General features: G+C 36.0%; 1 protein-coding gene across 1 annotated transcript in view; it reads right to left on the reverse strand.

Moving 5' to 3' along the window:
* Positions 1–15,016, reverse strand: part of LRRK2 (leucine rich repeat kinase 2) — a 63,267-nt gene that overhangs the window by 32,810 nt on the left and 15,441 nt on the right. Inside the window, exons 8-21 of the mRNA XM_084205354.1 lie at positions 14,517–14,636; positions 13,269–13,393; positions 12,642–12,721; positions 11,798–11,904; positions 10,037–10,166; positions 9,360–9,484; positions 7,602–7,735; positions 5,918–6,062; positions 5,500–5,639; positions 4,050–4,178; positions 3,798–3,968; positions 2,291–2,546; positions 1,875–2,063; positions 369–490 (exon numbers count right to left, since the gene is read on the reverse strand). Coding sequence (XP_084061480.1) covers positions 369–490; positions 1,875–2,063; positions 2,291–2,546; positions 3,798–3,968; positions 4,050–4,178; positions 5,500–5,639; positions 5,918–6,062; positions 7,602–7,735; positions 9,360–9,484; positions 10,037–10,166; positions 11,798–11,904; positions 12,642–12,721; positions 13,269–13,393; positions 14,517–14,636 — 1,973 coding nt within the window. The remainder of the gene's footprint in view (positions 1–368; positions 491–1,874; positions 2,064–2,290; positions 2,547–3,797; positions 3,969–4,049; positions 4,179–5,499; positions 5,640–5,917; positions 6,063–7,601; positions 7,736–9,359; positions 9,485–10,036; positions 10,167–11,797; positions 11,905–12,641; positions 12,722–13,268; positions 13,394–14,516; positions 14,637–15,016) is intronic.

The raw sequence follows: 15,016 nt of genomic DNA on the forward strand, positions 1-15,016 counted from the left end.
AGGAACCTGACTTCTATTCCACCAGTTTGTCCTCTTATGTCTTCTTAGGGAATCAGTCTCTCCATTGATCATTACTGAAGATCAGCTTCACTAAGGGGAAGTTAAGTCTTTGTGACTGAGCCCATGATTCCTGTATTTCCATTTGAACACCAGACTGGAAATTTGAACACTTCAAAAGGGTGTCTACTCTTTAGTGATCATAAATTTTTTCTGACATAAAACTCATCCACACAGTGCACCACAGCAGAAGGAAACACTGAATGGCAACAGTGGTTACATGACCTTTCCTATCCCTTGATTATTAACAATTTTGGAGTAGGCTATGTAGATGGACTTAAAAACCTGGAATGAGCATGGATCTGACTTACCACAGAGTAGGCATGTCGCAGCAAAGTAGGAGAACCTCTCTGACATGCCATTTCCCTACAATATAAATCAGCAACTGCAATGGAATTGGACTTCTTTTTTGTAAAAAGTGAACCTTCACTTCCTTGAACATAGAAACAGAAATAGGTAAGAAAATGTATTTAAAGACGAGGCTCAGAATTCAACTGTACTATAGATGCTGACATACAAAGAAGAGATGCATTTCAAAAGCATCAATACTGGCAAGATCTCACTGGTCAGTTCTGTGTGCAGTAGGCCAAGAATGTTGTCAGTGTGTTTTAGAGCAGAGGGGCCATACTCACTTGACATTCTTCAAGCAGGACCTGCAGGTGATTGCAGGACCTGCACTGATTATTTATGATACAAAATTTCCATTGGTTTCATAGCACATGTTTCTGCTACTTCAGTGTAAATGACTTTTTAAAATAGAAAAGAGTTGTATTTCAATACATAAATTTGCACTCCCACATTTATTGAGAATGAAACATCAAATGTCACTCTGGATTTGGTGATTTAGGAGACATTTGGTGTCAATATCTGGAGACATTTGATGTCCCTCTTCTCAAAGCTACTTTTAAAACTCCCAAAATCACTCCTGCATTTTTTTAGGATAACTACTTTTCTACATGGGGCAACAAATCGACCTTCAGAAATTAAAAGTGGTCCTGAATGATATAAGGAAAACAACAAAGCAGAATAAAAAAGTTCCTTAGCATTCTTTGATTCCAAAATTCAAATTCTTCATCTATGTTGACTTTAAATAACCAACTGTACTAAAACAAATGCAACATTTGAACAACAAAAAAGATACATTAATAATTAAGGCTACTTTCATTATTAAGTTGCTGGTATTATAGACACAAATGCTTTCTGTAAGTTAAAGGCATTCAAATGTCCTGGTTACAAAGAATGGTGTTGGGCTGAACATAAACCCGTCATTTACATTTTCTGATCAATTAGTTATCTTTGGGATAGGGCTTGTTTCACCTACTTTATTTGTTAATAACATAGTCCTCTATACCAGATCTGGTTGTATGAACTTTATTGAAAGACTCCCCAGGGAACAGGAGTTTCTAGATCACAGTACACCTGACTTCATGATGAGACACACTGGGCTCTTGAAGCTCTTGCTTTTTGTCATAGACTATGAAGGCAGCTCAGAAACAGACAGAAAAAGTCAAAATCGAAATTCAGTTGCAAGAATCTTACTCTTTCTCTCTAAGAAACACTGAATGCATGACAAACTAATTCTAAATGTATAACTGGGTAAAATTCTTCAAGGTCTTAGTTTCATAGATGAAGAACATACCACAAACTATTTTCCAATGTTACTCCAAACAAAATTTTAGATAGAAGTTTTTTTTCTTTATGGGAGGTGTTCAATCTCAAATACAAATAAACAACTTAATTTGATTTATGGCTATAGTCTAGCCCAAGTACATTAGATTTGGATTATTAAAAGCAAAAAAGAAAAGAAAAACACTTACCTTCACTATCAATATCATCACTCAAAGGAAAAATACTGTCCACTAATGGGTCAGGTATGAAATTCCAGTCATAGTTTCTGTCCACTCCATCTTCAGTCGAGTTCAGATCAGAGCAGGCTCTTGATCTATCCTCTGAAATGTTCTTCATCTGGAATTTGAGCACCATCCTTGCCAGTGCAGAACCTGCATCTATATGTACAAGAAATGGAAAAGATAAAATAATCTCCAAGAAATCTAAGTAGGTTCAAAAAAAAAAACAGGAATAACTTTCTTTATTTTCAAGTTTTGCCAAACTTTCTATAGCAAGCTGAATGCTATGAAATGATTCTCAACTGAAAGTCTTCACCTAACACACATTCATAGTATCATCAAAAGATATTGACACATTTTGTACAACAATTTCTATATATACTCACTCTGTTTTCTTGTTTGAGTAAGTTTATCTGGGAACAAAGGAATGAGCCAGGAAGGCTCTAATCTGCCAAAACCAAATCCTCCAAGACAAATACTGCTGTTGGTGACATCAAGGCTAAGCTTCTTTAAGAGCAAGCTGATGATTTGGCTATCGCCTTTCTTTATACTGATGGTCAAAGCACTCCGAACATCCTGCTCTCGAGCACCACTGGCTAATAACAATTCCACCAATTTAGGATTACTTCCTTTCTCACAAACCTAATAGAGAAAAGCAATTAAAACAAACCAAGAATATGAAGCATTCAAGTAACAGCTCAGGCTGCCTTAAGACACTTGTGTGAAATTCTGAGTGACTTCATTTTTAGGATTGTGTCTCTTTCTCAATTATGCAATTCCTTACTGCCTGCCTAAGGTGCCTGAGTACCAATTCCCACTTTCAGGAACGCTTTGCCCAAATGTATCAAAAGCTTTAGATCTGCAACTGTAATTTTGGTCATGAGTGCACACAATTTTAAGGCAGAAACGAATGGTAACTTATCTAGTTTGGTTACTGTATGCGGCCTATTGCAACTCCACTTATTTGTCTGTTTAGTGGAAAATAAGACACTTAGGGGTTATCATCTGGGTATTTAATGAACAGGCAACAGTAGTCAGTCTCATCAAGCCTTGCCTAATGATAATGAGCTCAGCTCTGCTGGCTTGAACTACCTGAAAGGAGGGTGTAGCCAGATAGAGATCAGCCACTTTCCCCAGGCAACCAGTGACAGAACAAGAGGACATGGCCTCAAGCTGCTCCAGGGCAGATTCGGGCCGGACATCAGGAAGAATACCTTCACTTACAGGGTGGTTAAGCATTGAAACCCTAAGTGGTGGAGTCCCCATCCCTGGAAGTGTCCCAGAAACAACTGGATGTGGCATTTACTGCTCTCTCTTAGTGGACAAGATGGTTTCAGCAAAAATTTGGACTTCACCATCATGGAGGTATTTTCCAACCTTTATGTTTCTATGGCTCAGTCAGCTCCTCCCAATCTCCAAGCCTACACTGCTACACAGACCAGTGCTGATTGTGAATATTAAAAACATTAAAAACATTTTCTAGAAATACTTTCAGTTACTTCAATAAGTCCACTGTGGTTTCCTACACTGATTTGCCTACCTCACACTCTATGAATGGATGGTCAGTTCCAAACCCAGCTGCGCTTCATCACCCAGAAAGTTCTGCCAGCAGAACTGAACACTTCCTAATTCCCTTCAGGCAGTATGGGTGGAGTTCTCTCAGACTATTTAAGACTGTGACAGTGAACCAAAATAAAGAAGTGCTTGTGCAAATCACTTAAAAAAAATTAAATTTAAAGGTGATCACAGCTAGCAAGCAGCACTGGTGGGCATGTGGGAGCAGTGCCTCTGTTCTCTGTGTTCAGCCAAATAAATATTTACATGGCAACAGAAAGGAACCCAAAAGCACAAATTTTTAAGCAATAAAATTGTATATATATTTCCATGTATTACCTGATAGATCAAAGAGTTTGTCTTTGTCTTCTTATTAATATCAGCTCCCAGTAGAAGTAAACATTCAGCCATAATACTATTGTACTCCATACATGCTTTTTCCAGCATTGTATTTTTTAACTCATCATTTTCAGCTATTTTAGCAAAACATCTACAACACAGGCTTTGAAACTGAATGGGAAAACAATAAAAGTTAGGACAAAAAAAGCACCAACATTTTTCAGCTGTGGAACTGTCAGAGAAAGAAGATACCTGTTGATCTCGCTGGTCAGTGAAACACATAGACATCTGGTAGAAAATGACTGTGTCAAATGATTCATTTACCAGCAGCTTTGCAAAACAAGGTGACAAACCAAGAATGGCCAAGATTGCATGAAATCCCTAAGAACACAATGAGAACATTGAAAGAAGTACAGTGTTAAGAAGTGTCACTTTAAAACAACAAAATCAAATTTCAACCAAAAGATTTGTGCTTTAATTTTTTTGTCTTACTGTTAATCATGCAATAATTGACAAATAGGAGAAGTTTGGGAGAGAAGGCAGAAATAGCAGGTGTCTCTGATTATATAGCTGTAGTTTCATGCTTATTAAGCTGACCTACTTAAACAGATATTAACTGACACTTTGAAAAGTCAAATATGCAACATTATATCTGACAACATCCTGCCTGGCAGTGACAAATGTACTTGTGATTTCCTGAAAATTTAAAGAGGAAACAATCTCCTTCTAAGGAGAATGAAGATACATCCCCTGTTCCAGTGTGTTGCTCTGTATTGCCTAAATTTGGAAAGAACTATTAGACTAAATGAAACTATTAACAGGTGTATCTAATAACTAAGAAGAAATACAAAATTATCCCATGATTCTGCAAGTAAAGTTCACCTAGAAGGATGAACTGGGTAAATTACGGACTCTTTGTCCAAACCCAATTGAAACTAAATCACTTAAAGTAACTTCCTTATTTAGCATATTGTTTTTATTTCTCGCTATATTGGTTGCTAAGCTAAATGTGGAAAGGCTGGGCAAAAAACAGCAGCAAAGAAGGGAGGCTGCATTTGCAATATTTTCATATTCATCTGAAAGAGAAATACAGAAACTCTCACAGAAAGCTGATGTCACGTGCAAACTCTATCCCACTAGAAAAATGAAACTGGTAACAAACAGGGAAAACGTCAGAAGCAGAGGAAACAGAACTTCACACAAGGATTAAATGTGTGTTTACAGACAAAGAACACTCCTTGCATATACAGATGTGGCTCCAAAGTCTGACAGTAATCCAGTATTATCTTTTCTTAAATACAGCATTCCTACACTATGTTTATCCCTGGTGACAAGGCTGGGAACTAAGTTGTCTTCTATGACTTCTCAAAGAAAGGCAATCACTACTCTAATGATGGTTACAGATTGACAGGATGATGGATCATGACAGAAATTTCTTCTAGTTTGCAGATCTCAGAAGTTTGCAGATCTCAGAAGTTAACCTATGCTTACACATTCTGGATTGAATATATGCCTCAAAGAAAACCATCTCTACAACAAATGTCACAGTTTGATTACAAAGGTTTATACTAGTCTATTAATTTCAATAAAATCAAAGTCAAGTAAGTAAAATAAGGAATTATACTTCAACATAACTATATTAAAATAATTTTCTATGGTTTTGAGTTTTGTTTTCATCTTCATAGACAGAAATGACACATACATGCATCTGGATTTCAATGACTTCTTTAAATCGTCGCAGAGTAGAAACCAGAACTGCTGACAGGACGTGCATGGTTGCAATACACAGACTCCTCCGTGTAATCAGAGAGCGTAGAAGACTCAAACCCAAACACTGTATGTCTAGAAGAAAAATAAGTATTATTCAGACACTGATAATTCAGACATTCTAAGTGGAATAAACCCATGACTGAAGTAGTCTTTCATTCCAGAAAGTTACTTGCACAAGCTATTATAGGGCCAGGCAGAACTACAGTGTGGGTGAATCTGAGGACTGTGCAACACTATAGCCTTCTCTTGCCATGCAACCTACACCACATCCAGCACTAAAGAGAGCAACAGATCTGGAACAAACCTCCTACCATGCCATTCTCATTCTGCTGACAAAACACCTTCCCTACCTTGTTCATCTGGATACATCTGTAGGGTGTGAAGCACAGTGTCAGTAGCTCCTTGCTGGGTTAAAATTTCCAGTGCACCAGTGCACTCAGCTACAGAACCAAGTAGTTTTAATCCACACTTCTGAATGCTAGGATTTCCAATAAACTAATGGAGAAAGGAAGATAAAACCAGATCAAGATTGTTCTGCTTACAATGGCAATAGAGGAGTTGCTTGTTCTTAAAGCTGCTCTGTAATACCAAGTGAATGTTGTTCTTAAGTGAACAGTTGCAGCTGATGTAACAATAAATAACAACAATCACAATTCCAAAAAGATTTTCTTATCAAATATCAGTTTCAGCTGCTCATAACTTTCCCAGATTTTAATCTTCGATTCTGAAAATATTCCCTAGCTACTTTTCTGATGAAAAATTGGATTTTTTACCCTCAAATTCTCATTGATAAGTTTACACCATTTTCTAGGTCAAGCAGAGGGAGAAGATGTACTTCCTTTGTGGTTAAAAAGGAAAAAATATGTGGGTTTTTCGTTTGGTTGGTTTTTGGTTTTTTTTGATAACTGGAACAAGTGATAAACTTGCTGGCAACTGAAAAATATTAAAAGAAAAAATATAAAGCAACATACCTATTACCACCCCCCACCTTTAGATGGAGGAAACCTAGATGAGGTCTAGATCTGTGTCACAGAGAGTGTCACAGCCATCACATATCTGCAGAATTACTTCAGAGGAGTCATGTCCATCTCCTCCTCCTTATTCTGTCTCTAGTTTTTAATTAAATGTGTCAATTTCTAGCCCTTCTGGCTGATATTGTAGTACCCCAAACCACAAACCAGCTGCATTGGAAAATGCAATCAGGATGATTACAAAATATTGAAGACCTTCTGGAGCAAAAATTATTTTACCTCCTTTGTTAACTTCTCTGATACCTTCAGGTCAAGATGTCCTTTAGACACTCTAGAACTATTTCACTGATACATTACTTGCTCTGACTTCTATAGCAAGAGACATAAATTTCCTTGACTGAATCTGTTTGGCAAGCTTAAAATTCCTGAGAGGGACTTCTAAACAATTAGGAATTGCTACATTTTGATTGTGATCACGTGAACCTTGAAAACCTTGAAGAGACTTGAGAAAACCTTGAAGGCCATGAAGTTAAGCATTTCCAATCAATAGGATTTGAGGTTAATTTGCTGTGCAAAGTTCCCAGAGTTTCCTTTGCATAGAGTGAGTCTGCTTCAGCCTTTCATTTTTCAGCTTCTCCTTCTACTGTGATCATTCTATTTTACAGGGGCTCGAAAAAGTTGAACAGTGAAAAGAATGCAGACAACTGAGTTGTCCACTCAGTTCTCTTTGTAGCTGACGTGTAGGCATGAGGACACTTTTCATATATACACTAGTCTGTTTTAAGAAATTAGAGATACCAAATAAACTGTATCCTTGAAAAAAAACCCTACCCTTTTTTTTTTTTTAAATAAATATCCTTTGGAATTACTGTATAAAGAATCATCTAATACACTCTAGAAAATAAAGTAAGAAGAAACTCTAAAAGATTCATGCAACTTGGGAGTTAAGATTGATTCTATAAAATCAGCAGGAAAATCAATGCAGAACTTAAACTTACAAATGATTCACTGTTTCAAATGTAAAATAATGACAAAATCCATTACAATAAAGCTTTAACTATACCCTGTTTAAAGCATTAAGCACCAATGAGTGAATTCCCTCCAAAAGACACTGGCTTTTAATGACTTTTCCTGTAAGTGCAAAAGCAGCATCTCCCACATCTCTGGAAGAACCATTCTGGTGTTCATTCTTTGTACCTGCAACAATGGACAACAGCCTTCCTCAGAACAGCAGATTTCATATTCTCCCCACCATTAACCCAATAATACAATCTAACAGTCAAATGAACACTGAGGTGACTCAGAGAGCATATTTCAGATCTTATGGTACTTTCAGAACACCGTATTGCAGAGACTGGAATCCCTCCAGATTTACATTGTAATATGAGTACATTGTGCTTGAAAGGAAAATTTCACCACATATTTGCTCACTGCTTACTGTGAAAATACAAAACCATGCCAAAGGATCTGTTCTAAGGTACATTGCAATCTATTACTTTTTTTGAGCTATGGAGTTCCTGATACCTACTTCAGAATGTCTCTTCCTTCTGGTAAGGAGACACTATAGAGAAGCTATAAACTATTTGTTCTTGCTCACTTGGCAGCACATCACAGGACAAATTTTACACACAGATGACATTAAGTGGAATGTGAGCATAGACAAAAAAAAACAGAGAAAGGTTTTTCAGATTTGCCCTTTATGTAGGATTTGGCACTTGCAGTCAAGTGACACTACAGAAAGTACCCAGAGATCCTTTCAAAGTCACTTCAGCATTCAGATTTATTGTGATTATTTTTTTCCCCATGAATTACTTTTTTATTTCCTAATTAACCTGCAAGTTCCAACATCCAGTTGGTGCTCTCTGTGTTTGATTACGCTTTAGAGGGCCTCACTTTCAGGATGCTGGCAAGCAAAGTGCCTTGCCTCCATGTTAGAACACATACATCAGATCTAAATATTGCTCTTCATTGAAAAAAGAGGAAAGTATTAGGATTAGAACTCAAATAATAGAAGGAAACTGAAAACCTGCCATCAGTCTGCATATTGATCAGGTTACTATTTTCAGAGTGATTAGTTTTGTAAATGTTCCGCTCAAACTGCTGAGAGATACTTGCAAAAAGTTGCTCTGAAAAAAAATCAGTACCCACGTCTGTACTCCTACACTCAGTATCAGAGTTAAAAAACAAGATTTATAGCACTATAGTGACAAAAAGAGATAAACCTTTTCCAAAATTCTACTAAAGCCATAAAATTAATAAATAACATTTTTCCACCCTCTGGATTGCTGATAGAGAGGGTTTTCTTCAGAAAGGAATTTCTAACTAAACTAGTCAGTTTGGTTTCTCCTTATTGATAGAAAGTAGTATATAACTGTATATTTTACATCTTTAAATATATAGATCACTGTCCAGTTTTTATGCTCCGTTCAAGAGACACTACCAAAACAATTGCATTTTGTGGTACAACAATGTCCATGTCACTATCATGATTTGCTCTCACTTAAAGGGCATTGATGTTACAAACCACAATGACACTGACAGCTCCACACTCATTCCCTGAATTCCTTAGAAGGAATGGAGCTAACTCTTCAATGATGAAATCAAGGGGAAATCAGCAGTGATCAGTTTCGTCTGTTACCTTCAATATCTCAAATATTTTCTCCCATCTTGTATGTTCCTAAAGACTTACAGCTGTTCGCTGCAGCTGTACTGCAATAAATTTTTGAAGTCCCATTAAAGGCTGTCTCATTAGATAAGAAAGACTAAAACCCAGCTATCTGATTCTATTCTCCGATTTGGTGTATGCCTTTGTTTGACTTACTGGGCTTCATGAAGCGTAAAAGGACTCGAAGTGCTTCCAGTTGTACACAGAGTGATTTTTCATGTTTCCTCATGGCTTTTACAACTTCTGATACTGCTACTGTGATTACATCCAGATGTGGGAAACTGAAAATATTGTTCATAAAATAATTAAAAAGAATGCATTTCCAAATTTTACATGTATTTGTCCTTAATTAACACTGTGTGATAACCCTTTGGAACACTATAAATCTGAAACGTAAATTAAACTGTGGTACTCTTCTTCATCATAGCAAACTATTTTCATGCCATTCCATTAATTCAATCTATGTAAATAGCTGGATCCTAGCCAACAAGAAATTAATATTAATAAAATACTATTTTAATAATCAGAGGTAATTTTGTGAGAAATTTCTTATCTCTCAATGCAATTCAGGGTGGCTAACAGAAGGGGAGACCACACAGAGATTGTCTATTTGAATCTTACTGCTCAAGAACCAGAAGGGAAGAACATGCAACTCCCTACACACACCCACTTGGGCATTTGACTACAGGGCTTACAAAATTCCGTATCTTAAACAGGGCTGTGAGTCTGTGGTCAATTTCACTACCAGACAACAACTTAAATGTAATCACTCTTGGCACAGAATCTCAAAACTCTTCACCATGAAAGTGGACATGCATTTCTGATTGTATTACCTTCCTTCAAAAACATGATTCAGAATCCTGCAGGCACTTTCAACCATTTCAGGAGAATGTGGATGTTTCTTCATTATATCCAGAACATTCATATGTATGCCTTTTGCCAGTAGTGTCTTCCTAATATTTACTAAAACACAGAAGAGCAAGCATCCTATAGGTAAATCTTTCTTTCTGTGTAGTTCTTAAACACAACTTTTCTCCCTCCTTTTTTTTCTCTCAATGTTTTCGCCTCATCAAACAGACATTATAGTATAAATTAAAATGGGAAACAATTTGAGCTGAAGCTGACATGTTTGCATAGCTTAATCAAACACCTTATAATTTCTGAATGTCTATTAAGTTTCTATACATGTGCTATTTTTACTTAGGTAAAGTTAACATATGGGAAGAAGAATGTATAGCCTCACTTATATTTTCAGAAAAGTTTATTCTTAAACTTTTTCCTTGTAATTGAATTCTGTGATCATGTAGGAAAGCTAGAGCTTAAAAATTAAAAAAACCCCTTCTAACTTCCAAAATGAAACTTTAAAAATGAACTTATATTATTAATTCTCTTTACTTTGTTAATTCACTTTTTGCAAATTCAAATATCCAAGCACATGTTGTAGCTATAACTGTAACTAATAAAAATTAGAACATTATTAAAATAATCATAGTAACTATCACCAAATCTTGTTATTCCCAGTTCAGGATATCTATTTCAGATGGTTAGTTCAAGCAATACTGCATTATGCCAGAAGGTTTTACTAAGCTTCTTTATGTCTATCATTTCTGCTGTAAGCACATCCATTCAGGGGGAAAACAAAAATAATAATAATTAAAAAAAAAAAAAAAAAGAAAAACTTGCTTTAGACTTCCAAAAGGAACCAGAGGCCCACTTGTCAAACATGTTATGAAAGTATATGTCAATTGTATGCATACATTTATGAGATCTGTTTCTCGGTATAGATACATATTGATCTCATAAATAATTATAAAACCTTTTCTGTGTTAGGTTTTATGTACTTGGATGGCTCAATAAATTGGTGATAAAACGATGCTTTCTCACCTAGAAAATGGTAATTAATTGCTAGGATTTTTCTTCCTATCTAGCCAGTGGTTTTCAATGTGCAGTCTGCAAACCACTTGAGGTCCATAACCATTTCAAAGGATTCTGTGAAAGTTATCTAATAAAAGCAGGCCAACTGTCAGTAGGCTTAAATACTCTACTCAGGGGTCCACATCTCCACTGAAAAATTTTGAGGGGGTCTGCAAATTGAAAAAAGTTAGGAAACCATGTTAGGGACACAATCAGGAGTAAAGCAATCTTGAAAACTGTCATGCACATGCTTAAGTTTCTACACAATTTGATCCACTGAAGTCAACAGGACTGTGTTAAGCAAGAAGGTGGTATTTGTTGGGCTGTGGTCCTTATTCATGTGATTTTTCAACAAATGTTGCTCTTGACGAAATTCAAACATGTGATAAATATTTAAACAAGCATACAAAGAGAGCACAGTTTTTTTCATGTCTCCTGCTCCAAAAAGTAGCAATTGCAACACGTAATGTGGTAGAGAGCTCTTCATTTCCTCATATTTTTTGATACTAGCCAACAGTAACTTTTTCAAAGCAAGGAATAAGCTTCCTACTTATCACAACAACATAATATTCTAATCACAGGAAGTACTGTATTCACTCAATAGTACACTAAATTCCCTTTAATATTTTTGCAAAAACTTTCTGCTGAATAAGAAAGAAAAGATAATTAAAGTCCCTTACCATTTTGTTGTGACAAAATTGCCAAGGTACTAGCAGCTGCCTGAAACACTTCTTTTGAAGAGGAGTGCATCAGCATGGAGAGCATCACTGCTCTGTCTATTGGGAACCTTTCAGAGAGAAACAAATCACTGCACATTGACTGTGTTACAGTAGTTACTTCATAACTGCAGTTCACTTTCTTAAAGAGGTATTATGTAACAATGAAAATTTCAGGTGATTGCTCTTGGTCTCCAATGTTTCCAGAGCAACAGCTGACAGAAAACCCTTTCTAACCTATGCGATTTTGTCAAGTCTGAGTCTCACTGAATTCCTTGGAACCATGCTTTCCAAGGGACCTGAGGTCCAGAAGGAGAATGAACAGGCTTACAAAAATTGAGTGACTAAAGTTTTAAGGAACTCTGATAAGTAAAATGGAAATTTGTGTCTTGTCCATGCCCAGTAGATTCTCCCTAATGAGGCAGCATTCCCTCTACAATGCCTTTTCATCTGTTTTGTGGGAAAATGAGCGCTGCTTTTCTACACTCCTTACATGCTAAGTATCTTAATCTCATCTGTTTTCCTAATTCTTACATTCTTTATCCCTATTGCAACTGAAGACAAAATTCCTCATGAACTGAAAAATTAGCTCAAATAGGCTGTGCTCTGACCCTTTATGAAAACACTAGCAGATTTTCCTGAGTCAAGGTTAGCACACTTTGGAAGAAACTTTCCCAGGTGTGGCTGATCATCATGCATTTAATTTACTATAAAATTAAACATAATTGAAAAGTGACATATCAAATGGCTTAATAACAGGCACTCATTTTTTTTCATTTCCAAAAATCCAGTTTAAGACAACACTGACTGATTATCTCCATCTCCAATCTTCTCATGAAGGTTGCGTTGATACAGAAACAGATTTTTCAAAGCCCAGCATGCAGCCTCCTAAATATAAACCAAAACAAAAAGATTAAGAAAATATACCTCTAGAAGATTAAAAATAAATGAAAAAACTTATACAGTTTGACTGCTTTTCAGTTCACAAAAGTGGTACAAGGCACTTTATGTAGAAATAGAACAAAATGTACACTGTAATGTTCTTTACAGCTCAGACAGGCCCGAGTTACAAACATGTGTGACAGTCTCATTATTTGATTTGCCTTTTGACGTCTATTTTAGGACAAGATTAATTCTTCTGCTGAGGGGTCTGTGTTTGACTGTTGGATACAAAGGAGGTATGTAAACAATAATCTTTGCATAGCCAAAGTTTCAGGTATAAGCCTCATCTTAACTACCTAAATTTGATCTGAAGAAGTAAAACCTCTTAAGATGAACAAAGAAAGGCAAGAAAGGTAAGATTTATTCTAGATCTAACCCAGACATTACGGCCTTTTTTTTGCCTGAGGATATAGATGAGAAAAGCATGTTTCTAAATATTTTATTTAATACATAATACAGTCTTTCCATATTCCCATCACTCATAATTTCTCACCAGCACATCTGTATTTTTTCGGTGCAGTTCTAATGCTCTGTAACACGCTTCCAACCAGCATAACTTTTCTTCCTCCTCCTCTTCTTTTCTTTCCTCTAAGTCCCGGTTTAAGAATATTGTTTCAGCTGGAAATATAAAATATTTACAATAAATTCTTACAATAAATTCTTTGTGAAAACAAAACACCTATGTCTTAACCTTTCTGTAGTCAGGGAGGCACTCACACTGTCAATGTGCAAAAATCAGTGGGAAGATAAGCCTTTTCTGGCAAGGGAGAAATCTTTTGCTATAAACTCTGAGACAGACTTGAGAAATGTCTTCAAGTTCATTAAGGGAGTGAAAAACTTAAGTGTGGTGTAGTAAATATCACATAGTTACAGATCAGCCTAGGCTTTGGCTCTGAAAAGACCTGCAAGTACCTCTTTCTGTTGTGTATTTACATACAGAATATCACAGACATAAAATATAACTGTGAATCATTTGCATGGAACCACTCATTACAGAGCCATCTACACTCTGAAGCAATGCTGTTTAAAACAAATGCAAATTGCAGTTGCTAAGAGAGAAATAGCTCAGAAAGTGCAACAGAATTTGAAATATATAATTTTCTACCTGTGATTTTTCAGCAATTAAGGCAAAGAAAGAATACCAACACTGAGCATACTATCTGAGGCATAATGGAATGTGTATTGATATATAATTTTTGCTATTTTGGGGACTCTTAAACAGTATTTCTACTGACTTTTATATGGAACAATTACAAGGACAAAGAGGATCAGATTCTTAGCTTTTTCCCACTAGCTAACTAATTTCTGTCTGAACTGTACTCAAGAAAAAGTTTACATCTTTTAAGTGATTCCAGAACTCAAGGACAAGCATTGATTTGTTGCTATCAACTGCCACAATATGAGTACTGTCATACCTGGCAAACACAACATCAAATCAGTGTTGGTATCACTGGAGACTTTATGTTAAGAAGGGATTATCCAAAATTTGTCAATGAATAAACAGTTTGCTCTGTTCAGATCTGTCAACATAACTTACCAGCTCTGAACACGGTGCAGATGTTGGGCATATGATATGAACACAGACTTATCACAGTGAAACAGCAAACTGTAATCATGTAGGAAATTCAGCTTTGTTCAAGCTGTCCTGACTGAGGCTTTTGTGTTAAAGAAATGGAGTTTGAAATTATTACAGGAAATTACTAGAGTGAAAAAATTAACAAGTAGACAAACATTTACTCACTTAGAAGAGCTAAACAACTGAGAGCTGCAGCTTGTAACTTTGCATTTTCAGGATATGTTGTAACAGCCTTCACAATGACTTCTGGAACCTTATGTAATACAAGGATATTGAAAAAATTTCCTGAAACCAGATAAGATATCAAATTAATACAAACACATATATAGAGCTTTACATGCATTTAACATAAATTTCTCAGCACACAATGCATAAACTTTGTAACAAATGCTCTTGTTCTTACTACAGGACTTGACATCAAAATTTTATTTGTGGAAAGAAGAGTTAAGGATAAAAAAAGTTGGGATCGACATTCTTCGTGGAGCTTTTTGATTTTTTTTTTCAAGAGGCAGAAGTTTAATGCAAAATGAAACACACACGATCATCAAAATAAGAAAAATACAATTGGTGCATCATTTGCAGACTTCCTGCCAGGAAGCAAATGCAGTCCTGGTCCTGGATTCCTGCAATGATTTGATTTATCCTCTGACACAAGTAATTTAACC

Source organism: Fringilla coelebs, assembly GCF_963513975.1.
Source record: "Fringilla coelebs genome assembly, chromosome: 5".
Taxonomy (NCBI): domain Eukaryota; kingdom Metazoa; phylum Chordata; class Aves; order Passeriformes; family Fringillidae; genus Fringilla; species Fringilla coelebs.